General features: G+C 45.0%; 1 protein-coding gene across 1 annotated transcript in view; it reads left to right on the top strand.

Moving 5' to 3' along the window:
* The window catches only part of XPNPEP2 (X-prolyl aminopeptidase 2), a 49664-nt gene that overhangs the window by 14819 nt on the left and 12665 nt on the right, over nucleotides 1–22180 (top strand). Inside the window, exons 7-18 of the mRNA XM_018563896.1 lie at nucleotides 15–161; nucleotides 1787–1888; nucleotides 2788–2869; nucleotides 4643–4838; nucleotides 7183–7272; nucleotides 8685–8794; nucleotides 11457–11534; nucleotides 13454–13525; nucleotides 14689–14749; nucleotides 16932–17001; nucleotides 17543–17647; nucleotides 21377–21436. Of these exons, the coding sequence (XP_018419398.1) occupies nucleotides 15–161; nucleotides 1787–1888; nucleotides 2788–2869; nucleotides 4643–4838; nucleotides 7183–7272; nucleotides 8685–8794; nucleotides 11457–11534; nucleotides 13454–13525; nucleotides 14689–14749; nucleotides 16932–17001; nucleotides 17543–17647; nucleotides 21377–21436 (1173 nt within the window). The remainder of the gene's footprint in view (nucleotides 1–14; nucleotides 162–1786; nucleotides 1889–2787; nucleotides 2870–4642; nucleotides 4839–7182; nucleotides 7273–8684; nucleotides 8795–11456; nucleotides 11535–13453; nucleotides 13526–14688; nucleotides 14750–16931; nucleotides 17002–17542; nucleotides 17648–21376; nucleotides 21437–22180) is intronic.

Here is a 22180-nt window from a genome sequence, read left to right as displayed (position 1 = left end):
TTTTCTTCCCGTAGATGAATGGGAGGCGTACAACAATTCATTCGAAGGTTCTGGGAGGATTCTGCGATCAATTCCCACCAACCTTGTGGATAAGGTGTGGGGGAGTCAGCGCCCCCCTCTGCCCGATAATGACATTTATTTTATCCCGGAGAACTTTCTAGGTATGAAAAGTAATTGCATTTGTTATTCGCTGCCACGTTTAAAGAGGATTACAGAGTTCCCATGACTAGATAAAACGTCAGTACGTATTACCATGAGTCACCACTAGGGTGACACTTGTACTTTTTTGTATTTTCTATTTATATTACTATTATTATTATTAACATAATACCATAAGTTACCACTAAGGTAACACTAGTACGCTTTGGTAAAGTTTATTCTATTATAGGAAACATAATATGTGTCACCATTGGGGTGATGCTAGTACTTTCTTTTAGCCCTCATTCACACTGTAATTGGCCGGCACATACAGCTCCAAGCTGCGTGCGCGGCCGTATCTGGCAGCTCCCGGGAAGGATAGGTGCTGCGTGTGATTAGTACGCACACCCCGTCCTTCTCTATGGGACTATGCGGCAGTACGCCGCCCTATGCTCAACCGCCCTGCACGTCCGTGCGGGTGCGGGAGAGCGTACTCGTACGCTGAGGGGATGGATCCTGTCTGCGTCCGAGCCAGGAAACACGCACCCGCACGGACCTGCATTTGAGGTGAGTGTAGGGGGGCGTACGGCCGCGTAGTCCCATAGAGAAGGACAGGGGCTGACAAACCAACAGGCACTTTTGCAGGTTCTTTAAAGGAGAACTATGGGGTAAGTGTTTTTCCCCATAGTTCTCCTCAGGAGGACATAAACTAGCAACCTCCCGTGACTCAAAGCTCAGTGTATCGCGAGCTGTGACATCCTTTTCGATAAAAATAGGGAAATGTGCATGAACGCAAGAGAAGAGGGGTCTAGTGGCGTAACAATCACCATAGCGACCCAGGCGGCCGCTATGGGGCCTGGGGTACACTGGGGCCCGGCCAGATGCCATGCGGGCTGCCTGGGATCCTCTGCTGGTGGTTTTCACTGGCGGCTGAAGACCAACACGCCGCTGTTCAGATCACTGACAGTAATCTGTGCAGCAGCGCGTTCCTCTACACAGAGTCAATGAGAGCCAGAAGCGGCGGTGGAGGAGGAGGCGGGGCCGGTGGTCGGCAGCAGGGGAGGAGGCGGGCCTGGTGACGAAAAAGGAGGCGGGCCCGGTAACAGAGGAGTAGGCGAGGCCCATCAGCGACCGTGGAGGAAGAGGAGGCGGACAGGTAAGGATAGCGACCAGCCCACCTGAGGGTGACGCTGCAAAGCCCACCATACAGAGTCTAAGGTGGGCTCTGCAAGTTCACCCTCAGGTGGGATCTCGAGTGGGCTCTGCAAGGGGTATAACTAGAAATCACGGGGCCCCATACAAAATTTTGCTATGGGGCCCTGTAATTTCTGGTTACACACCTGGAGGGATCTATTCATGAATGTTTTCACCCAAGGCTCACACAACTTTCACCCAATATTTATAATTTTTTTCTAATTGACTCTTATGTGAAAATGAGTGAATCTTGGATGAAACTTGTGTGAATCTTGGGCGCAAAACAATTATAAATAAATTCTGAGTATGTTTTACTTTTTCCATACACGCTCCCGTGGTCACAATTGTGCTGAGCCTACCAGCCACGAAATGTTTAAAGGGGGTACAATATAATGTTAGAACCTGGTAATGGAAGTGTTGTCTCTGTTCACCTTATTTCACTTCTGTGTTACAGGGAACAGCTGGCAGGAAAAGGTCATTCAAATTCGCAATACGATGGAAGCGCACCCCCAGAAACCGACTGCGCTGCTGCTCTCCGCTCTGGAGGAAACCGCGTGTAAGTTAGGGAACTAATTGGGAGGAAATGTAACAAAGACAAAGTGTAAATATTTCCATTATGTAGCTGCGGAGTTAACTACACAGGAAAAATAAGGACACATTTAGCATCTTTTAGTGGTGGTCATGTGACCGATCAGTTCCTAAATTCTCCTGCAGCCCAAAGGGCTAGAGCTGGAGAGACTGCAGAGGACACTCCTGGCTTCCACTTGTTGACCCCACGGGTCCCAGGAGACCTTCAGCTTCGCTGAAGTATGTGCATTGGAGCATCCATATTTGCTCATTATACATATTATACTGGAGCTCCCTCTAGTGGCTCAAATGCAAAGCTCTAGATTTAATATATTTACCAAAAATATCCAAAAGCAGAAGTAAAAAAATTTAAATAAAACACATTACAAAATGATACAAGGTAATCAATGCAGTTTTAACTCAAATCATGTTGAGTATTGACTAAAAATATACAAAATGTCCCTGTAAAATAAAATAAAATCATATACACTTCTGTTAAAGTAGATCGAAACCCAAACTTTGAGGATGGTATGTCTTACAATTTTGGTAAACGCTGTCAAAGCTTCTCACTCACTTTGGAGAGCTTTTCACTTACTTCCGTCTGTGTCTCTGGAAAAGGAAGTTAGTGGAAACTAGAAAGTATTTTTTTTTAATGAAGTTCTTTATTACATTTCTGTTTTTATTGGGGACATGGACCTACTCTAGATAGATAGATAGATAGATAGATAGATAGATAGAGACACACAGAAAGACAGACAGATATAGAGATAGATAGATAGATAGATAGATAGATAGATAGATAGATAGATAGATAGATAGATAGATAGATAGATAGATAGATAGATAGATAATCACTCCACCGTTAACATTGAACTTTACCTTCTATAGGGCTTTTCAATCTCCGAGGACAGGACATTCCATACAATCCCTTCTTCTACTCCTATGGAATGCTGACCAAGAACTCTATCAGGTATTGCACATGTAGTGTAGAAACCTAAAGAAGAACTCTGCTAAAAACTGTTTCCCCCTAAACTGACTAAATAACAATCCCATTGCAATGTCATGAATACAACAACCCTCTATGGATAAATGAAAACATTCTGAAAAGCTACATCTCCTTGGGGTGCCAGTTTTAGGGGAGGGGCATAGACACAGCACCTCCCACAGTGAGTGACGTCAGAGCAGGGGAGCTCACAAAATCAATAACTCGGGGAGTCTGGTTTTGCAGGCCAAGTCATTTCTATAGTCTATGAGCAGTTCTCCCAGCTTAAGTAGCCGAGACAGAATTAGTAATTAGTCCATTTTAGAGGTCTAACAGTAATGTTGTTAGGAACTGTAGAAATGCTTTGTTTAGGTTGGGGTTCTTCTAAGGAAACACCTTAAAATTCTGTGTAAACTCAAACAATGAATTTCACTTATTTGCTCACCTTTTGATCTGTTATCCAATTCTGGACATTGAACTTACTGTGCATGTCCACATAAACTTCATGGAAATACACGAGGCATTCTGTCCTTCTGCTTCTATGTTCTTCCAAAATGACAGGTGGAAGTCGCTGTGTAAAAACAGTAGATGTAATAGGTACTGCTGTTTATAAACAATGATCAGAGGGGGATAGAGAGATACAAAGTAACATTGTTTATAAACATTGATCAGAGGGAGATAGAGAGATACAAACTAACATTGCTTATAAACATTGATCAGAGGGAGATAGAAAAATACAAAGTAACATTGATCAGAGGGAGATAGAGAGATACAAAGTAACATTGATCAGAGGGAGATAGAGAGATACAAAGTAACATTGATCAGAGGGGGAGATAGAGAGGTACAAAGTAACATTGCTTATAAACATTGATCAGAGGGAGATAGAGAGATACAGAGTGACATTGTATATAAACATTGCTCAGAGGGAGATAGAGAGATACAAAGTAACATTGTTTATAAACATTGATCAGAGGGAGATAGAGAGGTACAAAGTAACATTGTTTATACACATTGTTTAGAGGAGAGACAGGATTAGGGATAGGATAGGATTTTCCCCTTGTCCCCGTAGCTATTTTTTTGCTGCTGATTTTTTTTTCTTTTTTCAATTTATCCATAAATATCTTTTGTCTTTTATTTTTTTTATCTGATATAATATTTTGCATCAGAACCATAATTTTAGCGTAATTTTAAATGAGACAACTGATAGAACAACATGTATACATTTTGTTCCAGCACAAGGGGCGAAGGGGGTTCTTCACAGTTAGAGCGGTTAGGGTCTGGAACTCACTGCCACAGGCGGTGATTTCAGCAAAAAACGTGGAATTGTTCAAGAAACTTTTGGACGATTTCTTAAGGGACCGTAATATACATACAGGGGTACAAGTACTCCTAAGAATGAGATCCTATAGGTTGGACTTGATGGACTAATGTCTTTATTCAACCTCAAATACTATGTAACTATGTAACTAACTTTTTGTTTAAACTAATACCGTGCACTGTAGTCCTAGCCTAGGAAACCAATGCTGCTCTTCCATAGATAAAGTACAATGAGTGTTGTCACCCTAGGACAGGAAGTGTGCTACTGGCAGGATCACCAGTTTAAAATAAAGGAAGAAAAAAAAAGCCTTAAAATAAAAACTAATGCAGCCAGTGCAACTTAGTCTAATCAGCTGCAATATATTACTTGTTTGATCTTGGGTACAATTTATTGCAATGAGTGCAAGAATTTGAACATGAATGATCTCTCCCCTTTCTGCGCAGTTTGTTTGTCAACGTCAGCCGAATCCCAGACACCGTCCGAAATTACCTGAGCATCAACTGTCCCGGATCCATGTGTGTCCAGTTCATTGAGTACGAGAAAGTCCGGGACACCCTGATAGACTATGTGAAGGGCGATGTGAAAGTTTGGATTGGATCGCAGTACACCAATTACGGAGTTTATGAAACTATACCTGCGGTAAATCATTTAGCAGTGAATGGTGAAATACTGTAGCATGCAGCAGGGCTGGCAGGGCCAGAAGAGGCGTTCCAGGGGTGCCAGAGAAACACAATGGGTGTGGGACCTCACAGTGCGGCACATGAATCATGGTAACCATATTGTTTCCCTTGCACATGCCTATTAGGCAGGCCTTCTGGATAGTCTAGAGGAATGTTTATATGCATCCTGCACATGGCACTTTATTTAGCACTTTTTCACTCTGAAGACTATGGAGGGTGCAGGTCTTTTGGGAGAATGCCCTAATGTGTGTGGGGGAGGGGAACATGGCCTTTATGGGTCTTTTTCCTTCTCCCACTCTCTTTGGGAAAGCCCCTGCCTGATATTTGAAGGATCGGCTTTGGCTGGTGCCGAAGGCTCAGGGTCCTCCTGGCTCAACCATTAGGTGGACTAGAGTGCCAGGGGTGCCAGAGAAACACAATGGGTATGGGACCCCACAGTGTGGCCCCCGGGAACATGGTCACCATATTGCTTCTCTTGGACATGCCTATTAGGCAGGCCTTCTGGATAGTCTGGAGGAATTTTTATATGTATCCTCCACATGGCAGCTTATTTAGCACTTTTTCACTCCAGGGACTATGGAGGGTGCAGGTCTCTTGGGGGAATTCCCTGATTTTGTGGTGGGGGGAGGGGGGAACGCGGCCTTTACAGGTTTTTTCCTTCTCCCACTCTCTTTGAGAGAGCCCCAACCTAATACTTGGAGGACCGGCTTTGGCTGGTCCTGAAGGCTCGGGGTCCGCCTGGCTCAACCGCTAGGTGGACTAGAGTGTCATGCCCCTGTCAGGAGCCTTGTGCCCCGGGGGGTTCAGGGATATTGTGGCCCTCCTTTTTTGAACTGTGCCAATCACCTTCGTGCACATTTTTTTTGCGTGCAGTGATTTTACTGTTCACTTTTTTTGTTCACAGGGGTTTTTGTTATGACGCACGCACTGCAATCCCTTTAAATAAATAAATAGATTCAATAAAAGGACTATAGCTTTCCTTTAACTTTGGAATGACCTGCGTGTTTGTATGATGGTGCTGGGGGCTTCAAACTGCCATGCTGGCCATACACATATCAATACAACTTTTTTATATAAGATCCTTTCAATAAAAGTTATATATGTATGTGTATGCGTGTATATGTGTATACAGTGTATATGTGTGTGTATATAAATAGATATATATGTATGTGTATATATATATATATACATATAAATATAATTAAGAAATTGATTGCAGTGAATGGGAAGCTCAGTCAGTGAACGTTCATCTTCATCAAGAGGAAATGATCGCTCCCGGCAGAAATTCCGATTAGGTTCAGTCGCTCTGTTCCTTTATAACGTCCAATAATCATTTTCTGGCAAATATCATTGGAAACAATAGAGCTTATGAGGGATTGGCTATTTCCCTTTCCTTGCATGGGCGGCACAAGTCCCCTGGGTCAGAGACTGGAATGAATGATCTTTGTACTGCATAAAGTCGTGGAATTTGCCAAGAGACTATAATTTAATTAAAGCTGAACTGTTGCCTTGCCTTAAGCTGTACCGGCTCCTCTACTGGACTGAAATGGCTTCCTCTGATATCACTGCACACTGGGATCTTCTCACAATGTGCATTAGAAGCTGCAGCAAGTCAGATAGAGCCTGCCCCATTTCCTGCTGGCTGGAGGACGTTCCTGTTGTCCTCAGGGCCGGATTTACTCTCCCTGCCGCCCCAAGGCCAGGTTCCGCAATGCACCCCCGTCCCCGCACTACATTTAGTCCTGCCTTCCCAAAGCAGGACTAAATGTAGAAGGCAACTTAACGCCCGGGGGATTCCACACCGCTGCCACCCGGAGGCCTGACCTCAGTGGCCTTGTGGGGAATCCAGGCCTGGTTGTCCTAGTACTGCAACCTCAGTCCCATTATATTTGGTGATCTTACCCCCACTTGGAAGGCCTGGCCACAGACCATTGTTCCCAGAGCCCGCCTCATTTCCTGGCTGGAGGACAACCAGCATCTTCTTGTCCTGTCCTTCCAAACCTGACTGTCCCTGGCCCCGCCCCTCTCATTCATTAGATCTCAGTTCTTCCAATAATTAACATTTACATGTGGGCATTAACTAGGGCAGTCTGCATGCCAATCTATCCTGCCTAGGAACGTCTGCTCCTCCGGGGAAGGCAAAATGTACACAGATTAAACTTTAGCTGTTAATAAATAAAAAATATATATTGACATTTGTATTGCTATTTTCTCCCAAATAAAATATAAAACGCCTTCAAGGGCCCCTAGAAGTCACCTGACATTGTATTTTATTAACTCATACTTGTCTGATTTATCTGCAGGACAAACTCCTCTCAGAGAACTACTCTCTGATCATGATAACAAAATCTATAAAGAATGAGAAGGAGCAGGAGTTATTAAAGAATTGTCATGTGAGTAGACTTTCCATTCTTTAACTCTTTAATGACCAGTAAATGTATGACTATGAGGTGACTGCCTGGGGAAACCTCAGGGGCGGGCAAACCGATCCCCCCCCAACTCAGCAACTGCACTGATAACCATTCGTTTTCTGGAAGTTTTTTTTAATACCTTTTAGCATTTTTTTCTCATTTTAACTGCTGGATCCCCCCCATCAATGGAGAATGACAACCAGATGGCAGGGCGGCAGGGTTAGTTTTAAAAAATGTTTTATTGTTTATTTTTATTTTTACTTTTTTTTAAAATGTATTTGTCTTATCTTTTACTTTTTTATTTTTTTTATCTTATTATTTTCTTATTTTTTTATTAATTTGTTTCTTATTTTTTTTTACTTTTTAATCAGCTTTTTTATTTAATTATTTTATTTGTTATTGTTTTATTTAATTATTTTTTTTAATCAATTTTTTTCACTTAACTTTATTGCTAACACACAGGAGCTAACAATCCCCTGTGTGATAGAAATTGGAGGTGACAGGTTCTCTTTATTGACCCTGTCACCTCCAATACAGGAGTTCTAGCACAGCGCTGTGCTGGAACTCCTGTGACAGGTGAGAGAGGAAAAGCATAGCACGGCACAGCATAGCACAGCTCTCCCCTCTCACTGTGTACACGGAACGGCAGGGTTACTTTTAACCCTGCTGCTTTGCTTCCTGCATCGGCGGCCGGTAAGAGGAGAGAGACTCGGCAGCAGGGGGAGGGCTGAGCCCGGAGGACGGAGCCAGCGAGTGGGGGGGAGGAGAGGACGGACAGGCTGTAGACTTATTACAAGTGATCTCTGCGACATCGCTGAGATCACTTGTAAACGTACAATCTGCTTCCCCACACTACATTTAGCCCTGCTTCTGCAGGACTAAATGTGGAAAGCTACTATGCGACTCTGTGACTGCGATCTCACATTCCACAAAGTCGTATAAAAGTGACATTTCAGGACCGATCAGCTGTTCCAGGGCAGATCGGTTCTCCTGCGCATGCCATCTGCGATGCCGATCTGCCCTGGAACAGCAGGGAAAGCGTTGGAATTCGTCACCTTTTGCCGGTCGCATATTCCACCGCCATAAAACTGGGCGTGGTTGCGTTAAAATGTGTGACTACGTGAATGACCACACATTCCAACCCAGTCACAATCTTTAATGGAACACCAGCATATAGTGCCCATAATGCGGTATTTTCCTGATTCACTCCAATCTTAGCAATTCATTACATTCAGCCTGCAAAGAAAATATATCAATAACATTCATTTTGCCTCCATGATCAGAAAATAAGTAGGCAGTTTCGCAGGGTGAATATCTCACACTGTCTTGTACTTGGTGTCATCCTTTCCCCATGGCAATCAGTGACATGCTCTCTTTCCACCCATGTATGGTAGATCCGAGATGCCGTGGCGGTCATTGAGTATTTGAACTGGTTGGAGAAAAACGTCCCCAGCAACACAGTGACAGAACTGAGCGGTGCGCATTATGTAGATGGACGACGAGCGTAAGTGTGTTTAATATTCCGATGGCTCGTTCTTTCATTGCTTTCTTGGTTTTGACCCCATAAATCTTCATCTGAAGACTTCCAATATCATTGTGAATGGGATCTTTAAACTCCATATTCAGTAAATAAAATAATATTATGATCACTGACCCCCAGTAGGAATTATTTGTGTCCTCCGAAAACCAATAGAACCATGTCCCAGGATGGCGGCTCTCGAAATCCCCCCTGTACTCATGGCAACATCGCCCCAACCATCACATGACCCCCCTCTCCCCATTAGAAAAGACATCCCTGGCAGGTGACATGGGCTCACCTGACGTGGCAACTTGATCTGTACCAGAGCACTCCACAATCAGAAATGGGCTGGTGCCCCAAGTGGCCCCTGGCTACTTTGCTGTAGGATGACACCAGGTCATATCCCTCAGCAGTGACTTCACTAGGGGGGTGCGGGCCACACCTGGGTGACACCATTGGAGGGGTTAAAATTCGATATATCCCATCGCACTCCTGACAGGAAAGTACCCAATAAAACAGGGTGGGTGGAGCAGCGACTGCAGATACCTGCGCAAATCTTAGAGAACCAGAAAAAAGTCACTCGCACTCCAGAGCGAAGCCCAGCCAATCTCTTTATTGACTATGGTGATGTAACATCTCGAAGCGACATTTCGGAAACCAAGTGGTCCCTTCCTCAGGCATTGGAGGGGTGACACCAAAATCAGTCATTTTGGTGTCACCCCCTCTGAAAAGTCGGGCAATTTGTCGTGGACCGAGAGCCCGACGGTTGCATGAGAGAGGAGGGGACCCGGCGGGATACCTTATGCTGCCGGATGAATGCCCCCTCCTCCCTCTGCTGGCGTCCATCACCAAGATGACCGCTGGCAGGTAACAGCGTGTGACCTCATCACGCAAGCACGATGAGGTTGCACGTGCGCAACGACGTTGCCCGCATGAGCGATGGCGTCACGGCGCGGTGCCACCCGGTACCTGCTCCGGGTGACACTGCGCCTTGGGACGCCCCTGTCCCTTAGGATTGCCCCACCAGGAGGCTGCAGTGCACTTAACCCTTTCGCTGCCAAGCCCTCCGGAACATTTTTCAAATCAGCTGGCCACGCCATTAGCTGCGTGAGTGACAGCTGGCTCTGCCTATCTAGAGGCAGAGCCAGCTGTACCCGCCCCCTCCCCTGTCTGCTCGGCCAGTCAGCGCTGGCAGATCGGAGCGGGGGGAATCCAGCCCCTCCTCCTGTCACGGCAGAGCACCCTGACAGGATCGAGAGGTGAGCGAACGCCGGTATGTGTTCGCTCACCTCCCGATCTACTGAGCCGACCTGTGACAGTCTCATTGTCACAGGTCGGCTAGAACTATGAGGTGAGTGAAAAGCACTCACCTCATAGTTCTCCTTTAACCTTTTGTTAGCCCTTAGTTAACCTAAACAGCTCTAATTACCTCCTTGCCCCCTCTTCTCAGATTAGCTATTATTATTCTGCTGATCTTTTAAAGTACTCCAGGAAAATACAATTTGATCAAGGGGTAAGTGCTTGTTTTGTCTATGGAGCGCAAATAACACAGATGTACTCCCCGCCCAGCTCTTAGGAACCTGGGACGTTCTGTCCAGAAAGGGAGCGACAGATACACTGCAAACATTGTGCAGCAGAGCGCCCCCCCCCCCCCCCCCCCCCCACACACACACACACACACGACCCAAAGAGATGCCCCATTATAGGTACAGGGCTGGGTCTCGGTGATGATCGAGTAAAGTGCTAGATAATGCTGGACATACTCCAGCCATTGTGAGAAGCTCGCAGTGTGCAATGAAATAAGAGTAAGCATTTCAGTCCAGTACAACCATTGCATGGCTGTAGTTCTGATGTACACATTATGAGCCCTGCCTATGTTCTCCTCATTGAACTACAGAGGACCTTCCCTTCTATATTATGTAAATGCGGGTAGGTAAAGCTGTTCTGCTGTCCTTACACACTTTTTATCCTATGGTGACAACACTGCTCCTCCTTAGATAAAGTACAGTGAGTGAGTATTGTCACCTTAGGACATGTAGTGGGTTAGTGGATGGATCGCCACTGGAAAAAAAAAGCCTTAAAGGAGAACTATGGGGTCAGTGTTTTTCCCCATAGTTCTCCTTAGGGTAACGGGAGGACACAAACTAGCGTCCTCCCATTACCCTAAGCTCAGTATACCGCGAGCTACAGCTTGCGGTATACTGAGACGTCGCAGCCGGAGCGGATCCCGACATGGACGTCGGGATCCGCCCAGCTGCGTGAGTGACAGCTGGCTCTGCCTATCTAGAGGCAGAGCCAGCTGTACCCGCCCCCTCCCCCGTCCGTTCCGCCAGTCAGCGCTGGTGGATCGGAGCGGGGGGAATCCAGCCCCTCCCCCTGTCACGGCAGAGAGCCGTGACAGGATCGAGAGGTGAGCGAACCCGGTATGTGTTCGCTCACCTCCCGATCTACTGAGCCGACCTGTGACAGTCTCATTGTCACAGGTTGGCTAGAACTATGAGGTGAGTGGAAATCACTCATCTCATAGTTCCTTTAATAATGAGAACCAACCACCACATCTAAGGACTGGTAACCTGCAAGTATATATAGTATTAAATGTTTGTGTTATATACCCTTTAATGTGTTATTAATTGCCATTATTTTACAGGAAGCAGGCACATTCTAAAGGACCGAGTTTTGAAACCATTTCTGCAGGCGGTTTGAACGCGGCTCTCGCACATTATAGGTAATGCTGCAAAAGCTATAAATGTTAATCTTGCTCTTAAAGCAGCAAAAGAGTTTTAAAACAAGCCAACCCTGACCTCTGTAACTGCTTTTATTGTGAAGCTGTTCAATGCCAAAGATCCTTGAAGATCCCAACAATAACTCTAAAGCCGAACTCCGGCCATCCAGCTGTGGTGCAACTACAAATCCCATGAGGCATTGCAAAACACTGACAGCCACAGGCATGACTCCCAGAGGCAGATGCATAATGGGAGTAGTAGGTTCTTTGTTGCCTTGTGCTTCTGTATTTCTCACCAATGTGTGAATCATGTCGGCTATTACTTACCTTGCCAATGCTATGGCAATGTGTAGACAAAATGAGTAGGGCTGTAGAAATTAAAGATTCATTTCTCGATTAATCGTTAAACTTTTTGATCGATTAAAATTATTTTGATCGCTAATGAAAACACTCGCCTCTCCGCCGGCTTCCGGGAGTCCCGTCGGTGATCCGGTGAAGTCACGGACATCGACGTCACCGGACCCCTCCCCCCTTCCCTAAGTGGCTCCGTCGGCTAACGAAGGGAAGGGGGGAGGAGTCCGGTGACGTCTATGTCCGTGAAGTCTAAGGAAGGGAAGGGGGAGGAGTCCGGTGATGTCGATGTTTGTGACGTCACCGGACTCCTCCCCCCTTCGTTAGCCGACGGAGCCACTTGGGCCGGTGAGTTTGCCTAAGAAACTTTCTGCACGAGCGCCAGCCAAGGCATTGGCCTATTCACATACAGCACAGCAATGAAGTAATACAATGAACTAGGATCACACTAATCCAGCACGTTATTATTCTGAGTTGCCCCACTCAAGCGGCGGCCATATTGAGTGGGGCACGTGAGATGAATAACGTGCTGGATTAGTGTGATCCTAGTTCATTTTATGACTCCATTGCTGTGCTGTATGTGTATAGGCCAATGTAGTTGGATCTGTATGTGCGTTATCATTAATCAAAATTGAATCGATTAATCAATTTAAAGAAATTTCGATTAATCGAACAGGAAAATTTTAATCATTACCAGCCCTAAAAATGAGCTATGGAAACGTGATAGAGCATAGGTGTGCCAAACACGGTTGGCTTAGAAGGTCTAGAGAGCTAAGGACCCACATTACCCCTTCTGAGGGAGGCATACATTACAGTGCCCTATTCAAGATGGTGGTATGGAGGAGATGAGGGAACATTTGCCAGAATACTAGGTAAGGTAAGTGTCTATGAAGAGGTAAGTATGTATCATACGGTTGCCATTTCATAAAATTATTAATTGTGCCTTTTTTTTTTATTTTTAAGATTTGGGTGACGTTCTGTTTTCATTTTCAGAGTTTGGGGTTACATTGCACTATCCCTCAGAGTCATCCTACTAGTTAAAAGGGCTACAGGTGTAGGTTACATGACTTATTGTTGGACTTTTTTTTTATCTAGTATAGGTGTACCCTAAAAATTAGGGATGCACCGATACCAGTGCCGATACTTGGCATTTTCATGAGAACTCCCAGGGTTGCAGCGGTTGCAGCTGGGACCTGGCTCTGGCGCTCCACCACTGTCCTGAAATCATCAGTCTGTATTGTTTTATAAAAACTGTCACATGACAATAAACAAAAATGTATCAGTACTCGTACTCGCAAAACTGGTATCGGTGCATCACTTTATTTATATTTATAAAAACAAATTCATACAATAAAACAGAGATGTACAAATCCCGGGAGCTCTGTGTGCTCCTTACACATGACAGCTGCTCCTAACTTTTACATTTCTCTCTAGTCTAGTCTTGGAGCTGGAAAAATATCGGTACTTGTACCGAGTACTGTACTTGGTATCAGTGCATCCCTACTAAAAATTAAATGACAGGAGCTTTTAGGAACTTGTCATTCTACTAAGTCCATCTTTTCATTTTACAGTGCGACCAATGAGACTAACCGGCGGCTGACTGTGAATGAAATGTACCTGGTGGACTCTGGGGGACAATATCTGTGAGTATTCTGCAGAAGGAGAATCTATTTCCTGCCGTATATGAAGAAGTCATTTTTCCTCATGACTATTCTCAATCTCAACGTTATATACCCAATCATTTATACAAATCAGTGACACCTGTTTGGGTATAAATGCTGGGGTATGTTCCTAGCACTCATTGGAGCTGAGTAAGCCACTCGGATGAGTGGTGGAACATCTTCAGCATTAGAGAACAAGTCTAGCTATATATGATTAACTACTAGCTACACTATGACCTGGATAATGAGAACCTTTACAGATTTACAAAGGATACAGAGCCTCCAGATGGCTGTAAATACTTAAGCATATAGCTATTTTACAAAGTGCTAAAGGAACCTCAAATCCGGGGGGGTTCTATAAAGGAAATTGCAGCTTTGATGGTTCCACTGGCCATGACTTCCTATTGCCCTTTGATGTAAGGGGTGGCCTTACTAGCCAATAGGAAAGTACAGGTGGTGGGAAATGGTGAGGTTATACAGCGGTGGTGCTGGCTGCGGTTGGAATTTTTTGTCCAGAGCATTCTGGGACATAAGGTTACTTAGTGGTGGCTTGTCATAATTACCACCCCACAGGTTTGCTTTAAGCCACTTTGGCTGGTTAGGGTCATGGTCAGGTCCTTCCCTATAATAAGGCAGCCTCAGGCAGCATCTCTTTGGGTGACATGGAGAGGGGCGTCAGGCAAAGCGGCATGGCTGTTCTGTTGCACAATGTGCCTGCTGCCAACTTTCCAGCCAGAGCATCCTTGGTTGATAAGAGTTGAGTGTGGAGATGTGTAAGGGCCATTTACATCTCCCTGTCCGCCTCTTAGTAATCTGGGACGCTCTGGCTGTCGTCCCACCAGCTTCTAGCAATCAGTGATCTCACTGGTTGCAGGAGCTGGGTGGGATACTGGCCAGAGCATCCCAGGTTGCTATAAACTGAGCCGTGAGATGCAGAGCTTGCAGAGGATGGTGTCACTCTCCTGGCTGGTGGTGCTGTCCCCTCTACCCCGCTCCCACGTGCTCCACCATCACCAACCCCAACCCCCTGACTCTGTAAAGGGTGTTGCATACCTTTTATTTTGAAGGACCTTGAATGTACTTAGCTGATGGACTAATATTTGCTATTCAAAAGAAGACAATATTTGTTTTTGAATGTTTTATAGTGATGGAACGACTGACATTACAAGAACCGTTCACTGGGGGAAACCTACTGCATTTGAAAAAGTATGTTTATTCAGCACAAATGGCAAGTCAGCCACTCCATGGCGAGAAATGTCTTCTGATTTTGAAAATGCGAAGCGTTGAACATCAAATTTTTAGTCTAGCCAATGTGTCCAGCTAAAAAACACATTTGGGGTCCATTTATAAATGTTCTGCCCTGCAGATAGGCTGGGCGGATGCTGCTCGCACAACACTAGGGCCCCTAGATGGCGCTGATGAGATGGCGCTTTTTCTGTCAAACAACAGAAAAGCAGATATAAGTCAGAAACAGCCTAAAGGTGCCCATACACTGCACGATTATCGTACGATAATCGTATGCGATCGGTTTTTCGTACGATAATCGAGCAGTGTGAACGGAGACGTGCGACCGTTTCTACTGTACGGTCGCACGTCTTCTGTCGAACCAGCATGTTCGAAAACCAGCCGGGAATCGTACGATTCTCGGCTGGTTAGAACGGTGCTCGGAAGATAAATGCTGAACGGGCCGGTGTGCGCACGCGCACACTGCCCGTTCAGCATTGCGGTCATCGGAAGCCCGCCCCTCAGGGGGGTGGGCTTGCGATGATCGAGAGTGCGATCTGCCTGTCCAAGATAGGCAGATCGTACGTTTTTTGAATCCCTTTACAACCATCGCAAGACTAAAGTCTTGCGATGGTTGTAGAGTGTATGGCCACCTTTAGGAGCAGGCTTGGTCCCAACTGAATCTATGAAATTTGTTCCAAATTTAATGTCATCGGAATTTCCGGATGGACTCGTGATTGCAGTTTTTACTCAATTTGCAACACAGAGAAAAGACATATTAATTGTGTTAAAGAGCTGACTGAGAAAAGACAAATTAAAATGTAGGTGCTGGGTGGAAATGTATCTAAAAGCACATAATAGACACACCCTACTGCATGCACGTTATTATTATTATATAGGATTTAAATAGCACCAACAGTTTGCGCAACGCTTTACAATATAAGGAAGACATTACAATCACAACACAATACAAATACAAGATGGTAAGGAGGGCCCTGCCCCTGAGGGCTTACAATCTAAAAGGGAGGGGGAAGTGATACATGAGGAGGTAGCTGTGTGGGGATGAATTGTTTGAGAATGTGATGGTTGAGTGGTTAGGTTGAGGTGGGATAGGCTTCCCTGGAGAGATGAGTCTTTAGGGATCGCCTAAAGGCAGTCAAGGTGGGAGACAGACGGACAGGTTGGGGTAAAGAGTTCCAGAGGATGGGAGAGACTCTAGCGAAGTCCTGGAGGCTAGCATGGGAGGAGTTGACGAAAGTGCTGGAAAGCAGGAGGTCTTTCGAAGAGCAGAGGGGACGGTTAGAGTGATACTTTGAAACAAGGTTGGAGATATAGCCGGGGGCAGAGTTGTGGACGGCTTTGTAAGTGATTGTTAATATTTTGAATTTTATCCTTTGGGCTATTGGTAGCCAGTGGAGGGATTGGCAGAGGGAGGTTACAGACACTGAGCGGTTGGTCAGGTGGATAAGTCTAGCAGCTGCATTCATGATAGACTGAAGGGGGAGGAGCCTGTGTAGTGGAAGGCCAATGAGGAGGAAGTTGCAATAGTCAAGACATAGATGTAAGACACTGTTTGGATCTTCTGAGAGCAGTCTTAAAATAATGACCAGGATTCAGCAGGCTCAGGTTGTGATAGAGTGGTTCAGGGAGCATGAGACATCATTGTCACACATGGATTGGCCACCACAGAGTCCAGACCTTAACCCCCTTGGGAATCTTTGGGATGTGCTGGAGAAGACTTTACGCAGCGCTCCGACTCTCCCATCATCACTACAAGATCTTGGTGAAGAATTAATGCAACTCTGGATGGGAATAAATGTTGTGACATTGTATAAGCTTATGGATATTATGCCACGACGAATGTGTGCCGTAATCAATGCTAAACGTGGGCCAATGAAATATTAGAGTGTGTGACTTTTTTTTTTGGACTGGCAGTGTATGAATGGGTCACAGTTTAGGAAACAGTGGGGGTAGAAAGTATCTGTGCCCCCAACTGTAACCCTTTCAGATGCCAGTTTCTATTTTTTTTTATGAACGTTCCTAATTGTTTCCTTGATATTATACTAGTTACTGCTCGATGGGACATGCAACCCCTTCAGGTACAGGAATGAAGAAACCGTGATGCTTGTTTTGTTGAGTTTATTGGCTTTATTGTATCTTCTAGGAAGCTTACACTCGGGTCCTGATGGGGAATATTGAACTGAGTAGACTTGTATTTCCACAACAAACATCAGGTATGTTCACATGAGGTGTGTGCAAGTGGACCTGCACTATGGTGATAGTGATACACCCAGCTGCTGTGTTCAATTTGTATGGAATACACACAAATTAGCTCAATGAAATCTAAAAAACTTGTCAGATCTGTATCATCCTATAGGTTGGACTTGATGGACTAATGTCTTTATTCAACCTCAAATACTATGTAACTATGTAACATTTTATATAGATCATTCACTTGAGCGCAGTGTCATTTGGATTTCATGTTCACATGAGGATCCAACTCTAAACATTGTTTTCATTTAGCAATAATGAACAAGTTCTGTGATGCTCCAGTCCTAGATCACATGACTTGAAGCCACAGCCGAATCGTACGGGACTGCTGACCTCAGCATAGCCTTCAGTCAATGTGTAAGAAGACTGCTGATATCAGCATGCTTAACATAGACCTGTCTTGGGTCATGTGACCCACAACTGAAGCACAAACCTCATTTTTATAACCGATAGATCATGTTTATGCATGTTTGGATTCTAACAGTTATTTCATGTTTCCGGCAGGGAGAGTCATAGAAGTGTTTGCCAGGCAAGCCCTATGGGAGGTAGGACTGAATTATGGACATGGAACGGGACATGGAATTGGAAACTTTTTTGCGGTTCATGAGTGTAAGTCAACCATTAAAAGACAAGCGTTTCTTTTATTTAAAGCAACTCTAAATCAATCAACTTGACTTTTTCATTCCCCAAACTCCAATTTTTTGTAAAAGTCAACAGCCAAGCCCTCTTCTCCATCTCCAACCCATCCCCTGACCACTGACTTTTGGAGAGACAGGTGACATATGACTGTGACAGGAAGGGCAATGGTGGCTTTCATATGTGGGCTGTGACTGACTGACAGCCTGACTTCATCTTCTCTATGTCATGTGAACGGTAAGATGGCTACACCCGGGAGGGGGAGGGGGGGATTGTTGGATGCCGGAGACCACCAGGAGAAAATTTGTTCACTGTTTACACAATGTCAAATGTGAACGTGCAACAGAGAGGGTTGCTTTAAAGGACAGCTGGACCTCTAAACTAACTTTCACTGAACCATATACCTACCTTCCCTTAGCTAAATTACATTACCCCTCCCCACCATCAACCCCCCTTCGCTGCTGCTCACTCACCTTAGTTCCAGAGCTGTGGACTCCAGCCTTGTTCACATTCCGAAAGGTAAAAATGTCTTCACTGCTTTTCCACTCCTGTGCATTGTGTCCCAAAAGAACGGTGCTGTATAGCAAGTCTCCATAAACAGCCCATTCAAGCCATTGGGGACAAAATGTAAAGGCACGGCCAGTGCTGAATACATTTTTGTTTGAAGAGACCGGGGATAAAAAGAGGATAAAAAGAGGCTAAATTCACTCAGATGGATGACATAAGACCACCACTACTTTTTTTTTTTTAACTCATGGTACTTTTATCCAAATAGGATTCAATTAACATCAATAAAGATATTACCAGAACCAACAGCGCCGAGTGTTCAGAACAAGGGACCAATGTACATGTAAAGCTCGAACAACAAAACAATCAGCCGAAAATTGTCACCACCTGGCCTGGCCCCCGAAAAAGTCACACTCTCTAATACTTCATTGGACCACCTTTAGCTTGGATTACTATCGCAGTGACATTCTTTCGATATCTTATACAATGTCACAACATTTATTTCCATCCAGAGTTGTATTCATGTTTCACCAAGATCATGTAGTGATGATGGGAGCAGTGAGTGATGACTGTGTAAAGTCTTCTCCAGCACATCCCTAACATTCTCAATGGGGTTAAGGTCCGGACTCTGTGGTGGCCAATCCATGTGTGACAATGATGTCTCATGCCCCCTGAACCAATCTTTCACAATCTGAGCCCGATGAATTCTGGCATTGTCATCTTGGAATATACCCAATGTGCCATCTGAGGAGAAAAAATCCAACCTGGTCATTCAGTATATTCAGTGAAATTTTTATAAAGCTAAACACTTTGAGGTTTTTGCTAATGACAAAGGGGCACCCTTCCACCCTCTGCATCTGTAGGAAAGAGGTTTTATCTTTGCATATGGAAAGGCTTCTTTTCTGTATCTTTGATGGGAGATGGTAACTTACAGTGCTGTAGTTTGTTATAAAAAAAAATAACAATATTAAAATAACACCATAGATTGCTGATCCAGGAAGTATGCAATTGCTTTAGGGGATCAGAAGGAAACTTTTGTCCTCTTTGGAGAGAGACACTGCTTTATAAGGGTTTTATTGGTTTCCTCTGAATCAAGTATGGGTTTAATGTTCTGTGTATGCAGGTTTTTAATTTAATTTGTTTTCTGTTGGTTGAACTCAATAGACATTGAAGAACTAACTATGTAAGTTTGGCGAAGAACATTTCCTGTGGCAGCATGACTGTCCCCTGTGTACAAAGCCAGCTCCATAAAGACATGGCAAGATGAGTTTGGTGGGGAGGAACTCAAGTGTCCTACACAACCCTCAACCCTACTGGAACACCTTTTGGGATGAATTGGAAGGCCAATTGAGAGCTAGGTCTTCTCATCCAACAACAGTACCTGACCTCACAAATGTTATTTTGCCTCAATGGGCCACGATTCCCACAGACACCCTCCAGAATCTTGTGGAAAGCTTTCCCCAAAGAGAAGAGGATGTGATAGATCAGAAGATCTTTTCTTAATACCCAAAAAAACATCACTGGACCCTACCAACCTCAACCATCTCAGACCAATCTCCTTACTCCCATTCACCTCCAAACTCCAAGAACACCTTATCTACGGCCGCCTGAGCCGATACCTCGCTGATAACCTTCTCGACCCCTTGTCAGTCCGGCTTTCGCCCCATACACTCCACTGAAACCTCCCTCGTAAAACTCACTAATGACTTACTAACTGCTAAAAACAACGGCCACTACTCCTTACTCTTGCTATTGGACTTTTCTGCTGTTTTTGACACTGTTGACCACATGCTCCTCCACTCGCTTGGCCTACTAGATTCTGCTCTCTTGTGGTTCTCCTCCTACTTATCTATGCGCTCCTTTAGTGACACCTACAAATCTAACCCCTCCTCTTTTTCTTTATGTAGGAGTCCCCCAAGGTTCTGTCCTTGGACCCCTTCTCTTCTCTATCTACACCTCCTCCCTTGGTCAGTTAATACCCGCTTATGACTTCCAATACTATCTCTATGCCGATGACACTCAAATATATCTCTCCACTCCACAACTCACCCCCTCTGTGTCCTTGCGTGTCACTAATCTACTAACTGACATGTCCGTCTGGATGTCACAACACTTCTTAAAACTCAATCTTTCAAAAACTGAGCTCATGATATTTGCCCCCTCCCATGCACCTTCCCCCAACTTTTCCATTGAGGTTGTTAACACAACTATCCAACCCTCCCCCCATATGCTAAGGTGCTAGGAGTCATCCTTGACTCGGACCTCACCTTTCTTCCCCACATCCAATCCCTATCCAAATCCTGCCGCCTTCACCTTCCTAACATCTCCAAAATACGCCCCTTCCTCACCAAAGAAACCGCAAACCTACTCATCCACTCCCTTGTTATCTCTCGTCTTAACTATTGCAACTCCCTCCTTATTGGGCTACCACTACATAGGCTCCTCCCCCCTTCAGCCTATCTTAAATGCAGCTGCTAGACTCATTCACCTCACCAACCGCCCAGTGTCTGCACCCCCCTCTGCCAATCCCTGCACTGGCTTCCAATAGCCCAAAGCATAAAATTAAAAATATTAACAACGACTTACAAAGCCATCCACAACTCTGCCCCCGGCTATATCTCCAACCTTGTCTCAAAGTATCACCCTAACCGTCGGCTCCGCTCTTCCAAAGACCTCCTGCTTTCCAGCTCCCTCGTCATCTCCTCCCATGCTCTCCTCTGGGGCTTCTCTAGAGTCTCTTCCATCCTCTCGAACCCTTTACCCCAACCTGTCCGTCTATCTTCCACTCTGACTGCCTTTAGGCGTTCCCTAAAGACTCATCTCTTCAGGGAAGCCTATCCCACCTCAACCTGACCACTGAACCATCACGTTCTCAAACAATTCATCCCCACACAGCTACCTTCTCATGTATCACCGGCCCCTCCCCTTTTAGATTGTAAGCCCTCAGGGGCAGGGCTCTCCTTACATCTTGTCTTCCTTATATTGTAAAGCGCTGCACAAACTGCTGGCGCTATATAAATCCTGTACAATAATAATAACAGCTTTCATCAAAAGCGGCCCCATCATGTCCATCAACAATATCTCATTGCCCTGGTCAGGTGACATGTCTGCAGCTATGTTACTGTACAGTATATCCCTGTGCCAAAAAGTATCATACAAATGATTAATTATCTATATCATTATTTTCTTCTCCAGGGCCGGTGGGATTTCAGTCCAGCAATATCGCCCTGTTCAAAGGAATGTTCTCATCCATCGGTATATTCACATTTTAATGTCTTATTTCATGTGATGACTAGAAAGCAGACGAGACACCCAAATCACACAGGGATCCTTGTTACACTTTCATTAAATCCCAGCGGATTTTGGACTTTGCAGTTTAACAGCCTCCAGTTGGCTTGGCTTGGTTGGTGTTCACAAGCCTCTCTGCAGCTTAGCGGTATAACTGTGTAATCAGAAACTCTGCAGAAGTCGTACCCCAGACCTGAATAACTAACAGACAAAAATATATTTTACTATCAAAATATACTGCCAGACAATGATCTTATAGAAAGCAGTAAACTGTTATAAACTTATAAATAGACATCTAAGCTGCGGAAAAATTCGGTTCGGTTCCGATATTTCGGGATTCGCATCCGAAATTCAATTCGGTTCGGGATTCGGACGAAAACCGAATTTCATTTGTTTCGGATGAGTTTATGAATATTCTATGTGAATACCACAGAAAACCATATACAGATATCAAAGGAGAACTATGGGGTCAGGGCTTTTCCCCATAGTTCTCCTAAGGGTCACGGGAGGACACAAACTAGTGTCCTCCCATCACCCGAAGCTCAGTATATCGTGAGCTACAGCTCCCTATATACTGAGACCGCCGCAGCCGGGACAGATCCCGACATTACTGTCTGGATCCATCCAGCTGCGTGAGTGACAGCTGGCTCTGCCTATCTAGAGGCAGAGCCAGCTGTACCCGCCCCCTCCCCGTCCGTTCCGCCAGTCAGT

The sequence above is a fragment of the Nanorana parkeri genome, unplaced genomic scaffold (genome assembly GCF_000935625.1).
Source record: "Nanorana parkeri isolate BGI_ZX_2015 unplaced genomic scaffold, ASM93562v1 scaffold708, whole genome shotgun sequence".
NCBI classification, from domain to species: domain Eukaryota; kingdom Metazoa; phylum Chordata; class Amphibia; order Anura; family Dicroglossidae; genus Nanorana; species Nanorana parkeri.
The sequence above is the reverse complement of the archived record's forward strand: the minus strand, read 5'-3'. Positions and strand labels throughout refer to the sequence as shown.